The 6000-nt window shown below is 37.4% G+C and overlaps 1 protein-coding gene across 7 annotated transcripts in view; it reads right to left on the bottom strand.

Moving 5' to 3' along the window:
- Positions 1 to 177: 177 nt before the first annotated feature.
- The window catches only part of KLHL5 (kelch like family member 5), a 47454-nt gene continuing 41631 nt past the window's right edge, over positions 178 to 6000 (bottom strand). For all 7 annotated transcript variants that reach the window (XM_017744607.1, XM_017744608.1, XM_017744604.1 and 4 more), the window contains 2 exons: positions 3808 to 3979; positions 178 to 1762 (listed from right to left, as the gene is read on the bottom strand). In XM_017744607.1, the coding sequence (XP_017600096.1) occupies positions 1706 to 1762; positions 3808 to 3979 (229 nt within the window). In that variant the 3' untranslated portion in view covers positions 178 to 1705. The remainder of the gene's footprint in view (positions 1763 to 3807; positions 3980 to 6000) is intronic.

Below are 6000 nucleotides of genomic sequence, written 5' to 3'. Positions count from 1 at the left end.
GGACGGAGCGGCCAGAGCCCAGAGCCCGGCCCCCGCCCCAGCGGGAGGAGCTCTGCGTGGGGCCGCGGTTCCCAGAGCGGGGTATGGGCAGTACTCAGAGACAAAGGAGTGTTTTTAGATCGCAGGCACGCAGAACGGGCTCTAAGTGAGGAATAAAGGCACACACCCGCCAGCAAAGCCTCTTGAGATCAGCTGTATTCCAACTGCAAAGCTTCATCACAAAGTGTCACCGATTTCTTTTAAAACAATAAATAGATAGTTCGCCGAGAGCGTTAAAACACACGTTTAAAATTACAAATGTACAAAGGACTTTGGGTATCGGGCACTTCAAACTTTAAAAAAAAAACCAAACCAAACCCAAAACATTCGATGAGTTCACATCTTCCCGTTTTTCACGCGCGGTGCTGTTTGGGAAACATAAGGGACAAGGCACGTAAAAGCAAATACAAAAAGGCTTCTCCCGAGAACATGTAGACAGTTCAAAGCAATTCGGTGTAACAGCAGAGGGCTCGAGAAAGGCAAATCAAAGCAATTCGGTGTAACAGCAGAGGGCTCGAGAAAGGCAAATTATAAAGTATATGAAAAAATTAGGTAATTGTTAAATAAGGTAACTAATTTGATACAGTCCTGCGAGGCACACGTCACTCTCCTGTAAGATGCTGAACATGCTTAAATGGTGGCAGTTGAGCGTCTTGCAGGATTGGGCCCTTTACATTTTTAAATAAACTTACAGGAAAGACAGACAATTTCTTCATCTTACAAAATTATACTTTTCATAGTAGTGCAAAGCCTCATGTAAAAATGTAATTAGTCTAGATGTAATGGAATGCTTCAAAAATTCCAAAGTGCAAATATTAAACTTAAATTGGTTAATTGTTAATCACACTTTAGAATTCTTCGAATAACTCATACAAATAGCAAAGTAAATACAAGAACCAAAGCAGAGAAAAAGGTATGATGGTCTGCAACTTGCATAACAACTTTGAAAATCTAAAAAGTACACTGGATGTCAAAAATATCTGTCAGAAATTATTAAATAGCAGGTTTCTGTTAGCATAAGACAATATTTAAAATAAGGCTTTGGTTAAATAAAAAGTTCTCTAAACTAGGAATGATGATAAAAAGTGCAAAAGATTCACCAAATACACAACTTCATTTCCAAGGGAGGCATTACACCTGCCATTTACAATAGTTTGCATTGGTTTGTCAGCCTGCCTTGTAGTCACTCAGATAGCTATAGCCAAACGTGTTTATTACAGGCAAATTAAATCTATGGGGTCCAATCCTTTAACTTGTTTCACCCAGAGACAGACCCAATTATATCAAAGTACATCCATTTATAGCATCATTGCTCTGCATGTTTGGGGAAATCAAGGCCCTGGATCCAGAACATGTGATTATTATAGCGAGTTCATTCATTTTCTTAGTGCTTCCTAAACAGAAGTCCTCTGCTGACAACTGGCAGGATGCAGCTGACTTTCTTACAAGTAGAATTCTTGTAACATACGCGTAACAAAGATAAGTTTTTAAAAAGTGCTTAATATTGGTCCATAAGAACAACATGTTCATGTCAACTTCAGACCAAACAATTTGCTGTGGTAGATATCCTGCACCTGGTGTTCATTGGTTCACTGGTAGTTTGCTTGAGGAAAAAGTAATCCTCTGAGTCCACGCAGGAGAATGTCACCTTCCCAGAGAAAATAATTCAGAGTTTTACAGTCACAACACATGCTCCAGCTCTTCCTAAGCACAGTGGTGCAACCTGTAAGCAAACAAACAAACAAACAAACCATCCGTGAGATAAATGCAGTCAGCTTTAAGTAATTTTTCCCCCTAATTATATGGCTGCAGCAGTGACAATATCACCCATGCTCTGTTAACGTGACTTACAAATTGGTCCAAAATTGTATACAAACACACAGAAAATGAAAATATATTTCATATGACAGAGTGAAGCACTTTGAAAACAATAGCAAGCCTAAGGACATCAAGCAATTCTTATTGATAATTTCAATTATTCAGTATTATGGGAAAAAGAAACCTTTGTTTTAGTACAAACTGGATACCTGAGCTAGACACTCAGACAACTGAGTAAAGGGTGGTAAAATAATGCATTTCTCAGAAACAGAAAATGACTACAATTATAGGGGCAACCTCTCCTCTTTACTTGATTATTTGATAAAATCCTGTTAAGAGTTCTTGAAATCAGAATATATTTCCCAGTCATTATTCTTCAATTGCAAACAGAGGTTACTTCTGTCAAGACCCTTTTCTGCTGCGATTCTGCTGGACTTGAACAGAGGACATTAGTTTCTAACACTCCACTTCTCCTTTTCACCTTCATAGTATTGCAGTGTATGTGAATAGCACACCAAGTGGTACAGAGACTATCCTGAAGATGAAAAAGGCTGTTTATGCCAACTCCCCTATTTTTTTTTTTTCCCCAGGAACAACAGACTTTTATAGAGCTGTCTTTGGCTCTGACAACCTTCTCTTGAGAAAATTCCACTACCTTCTCTTGAGTTGTCTGAAGATGAAGAAGTGGCAGACTGCTGACATAACAAGAGAGAAAGAAGGTGCACAAATATTTCCAAATCCCCCTGGGAAGGGTTTGACACTATTCTACATACTGGGATCACGGTATTCAGTGAGATATAGAGGGCCATGGCTAAGGATACAAAGGTGCATACAGATGGTCACTGCCTAGACATGTGAGATTCATTTAGATGCAATAGTGAGAAGCACAGTTTCTGTCCTCTGGTACAGTTTGTTTTTCTTTAGCAGGACTAACAATGCCATGGGTTATAATTACCAGTACCAGTGAAGGCCCCAAGCTCTGACGAGCCTCCTTGACGACTTGTTTTTTAAGAGCTTGCAGCAGTACGCAGTGGGGGGAAATGGACAGCTCAGTTTTTTGTGTTACAGAGATTTTGATTAACAGTAGTTTAGTCCTCTTTTTGAATTAAGAATTTGGGCTATTGCCAGGATAGCATATTCAGGTGGTTCAGAATTCAGCTGCCTAAATAATGGTGTCTGATGCTATTACAAATGAGCTTGGACATTCATCCTGGTCTGCAACTGGACTCCAGGAGGGTCTTGGTCTCCCACAGATTATGTGTTGTATCTGCCAACCTTCTGTGGATGTAGATACCTTAGGGTATCTCAAATAGCATTAGACACCAAAGGACAGTCAGCTCAGGATGTCCTTGTGCGTGCTCTTCCCACACAACACACATTCCTGGAGCTATATAAAAGTAACCAAGCTCTGAACTGAAAGTAATGGTTTCTGAGCATGAACTGAAGAATTATTTTTATTTCAAAGCTGCAAAAAGAAAAATGGGCAAAGGCTTTTTGAAAGCTGCATAGACTGTACATAGCATTCACCTCAGGAAGGGATTATTTATGAAAAAATGACCAAAACCTTGAAGAAATCAATGTTGAGAGACACATTAGAGCTAAAACTAATCTACATTTATCATTTATCTTCAGAACAGGAAGCCATGTAAACAGAATCCTTTATGAGAGTTTGGGGAACATGGCAATATATTTTATTTAAAACAGCTGAAATTGCCAAAGAAAATAGCTATAGTCTTGCCAAAGAAAGAAGGGCAGTTTACTAGAAATTAACAACTGTCTGTTCAGGATAAGTCATCTCAAGATGGTAGACAAAGGAAAAAAAGAGAGACTCACAACAGACAAGTAATAAAGCGCTTTTTAGAGAAGGAGTATTTGAATTCTCCTTGTAAAAAGAGGCACATTTGAAATAACAATATTAATAGTAGTGTACAGTCTGATCAGAAACGATACCTGTGTCCATTCATTTGTCTGGGGATCATAAGACTCCACTGTATTAAGATATGTTTGACCATCATATCCTCCAACAGCGTACAGCTTGTCACCTAGAAGACACACTCCCACTGCATCTCTGCTAATGCTCATAGAGGCCACAGCAGTCCACATATCTGTTTTGGGATCATACCTAAAAGATACTTTGTGTTATGCTCTTAAACTGTTACCAAAATTCAACAACAACAACAAAAAAAGTGTACTGGAATTGATGCTGTCAAGGTAGTAGAAAACAGGACAATACAGATTAGGGTGTTAATTTCAAAGGACTTTTCCCCCCTCAATTCCCCTCCCTTTGAAACTGTTTCTTTAGTCATCTGGTAACACAGTTACTACTAGCCAGATACCTACTTCGTGCTGCTTTCCAAATAGTAATACAGACGTATACAGCTGCTCTTACTACATTTTAAGTGTAACCAAACATACCATGCCGCAAACAGTTCTGCTGCTACACCATAGTAGAGCAAGTGCTTGTTTTAAGTGGTAATTATTGTATATCAAAGCACAGGCTGGTAAAATTGGGTTTGGTACTAAGATTACTATTACTAAGATTACCAATTTCAAAAATATGACCCAGTTTGAGAAAATTCTATGCAAATGAATTGGGAAATGCAAAACTTACAATTTACAACACTTTTGAAATCAGAAGTATCAGCACAGTAAACAGCAGATGGTTTAATGAAAAACATTGTGTGGTTCTAGAACATTATCAACATTCTTTACAAGTCAAATTGAGAACTACATAGGAGATTCCACACTACACTTATGTCAAGGAATATATTTTAATCTGACTGAAAGAAGCAATCTTTTTTAAGACTACAGATGCTTACAGCAGAACTGATATAATTACAGAGCTCTGAAGGCTCTAAAGAACTATACAAAGAAAATAATTATTTGGCTAAGAGGCCATCCTAATTTCACACTTGCTAAAAACAAGTTTGAAAGACGCTAGTCTTAGTTTTTTTGCATGAAGAGCATAGATACAAAGAGCTCTAACAATTTCATTTGCTGTTCTCTAGTCAAAGTATTACACAAATGCATGCAAGCATAACTGTAACATGAAAACACTACCTGAAGCACATATGCAAATAGAAGAGGGTGATTAGTAAGCTACATGTAGAAATTACTTTCCCAATTATCTTATAATTTATAAGCAATTGTATTTATCTGGGAATAGCAACTTTTATTGCAAAATATAATTCAGAAGCTTAGTGTGGTAATAAAAAACAGATCTTTTAAATTAATATTCCTTAATTCTTTAATTTTTTTCAAGGAACTAGTTCCATGAATTTGATGGTCTTCAATTTCAACTCACTTAAAGAGCAAGGACAAAATGCATTATAAGATGATTCCTATTTATTAAAGTCATGAGTTCTGTAACTTTGTTTCAGAGAACACTGATTTAGAAAAATACACAGACATATTGCTTCTCTTAACATCCACGCTTCTCTTGGGCTTCTGATTATCTGTATTGCCCTAAAAATTCGGTATTTGCTAAGAAGTAGCTTCCTATCTGCAAACCTTTCTGGGGTCTTTTTAGTGCAACTTCCACATGTTAAGGGCTATGGGCCACACTGTATTTCCAGGTCTACTAGGGCTCTGAAAGTTTGAAAATAACAGCTCTTTTGTGGTGGATTTTTTTGTGGTGTGCTTTGGTTTGGTTTGTGGTTTTTTGTTTGTTTGGGGTTTTTGGGGGGTGAAGGGTGAAACATATCTCCTGGCATTAATAAATTTAGTAAAAGAAGAATATGGGCGATGAAGACTTACTGTAAGTGTTGGGAGATACCAGGGAAGAAGAAAAGTTTTACAACTGGTGGTGGTGGAGCAGGGAGAGAATGAAAGCATAGTTCAGAAATACCTAAAATGCCAGTGAAGATTTAATACAGTGAATTATGAAGTATTTACTATCTTTTAAAATTATTTTATGGATCACGTGTGCTTCTGCAATTTGTGATACAGTCATTCATTAATCACTTTACATAAAGATGTACCAATTCTGGAATGACTGAATTACATGCCAGTTTCCCACTGTCATTAGGGGATACAAGAAAGAATTAGATATATAAAGATCCACAAAACCTTATTGTTAACTTCTTTGAAAGTTATTATATGAATAGATTCAGACTTCTTCCATGAAATCTGCTTCATTTTTAA

The sequence above is a fragment of the Corvus brachyrhynchos genome, unplaced genomic scaffold (genome assembly GCF_000691975.1).
Source record: "Corvus brachyrhynchos isolate BGI_N302 unplaced genomic scaffold, ASM69197v1 scaffold17, whole genome shotgun sequence".
Classification (NCBI taxonomy): Eukaryota; Metazoa; Chordata; class Aves; order Passeriformes; family Corvidae; genus Corvus; species Corvus brachyrhynchos.
This window is presented reverse-complemented; position numbering and strand designations above follow the sequence as displayed.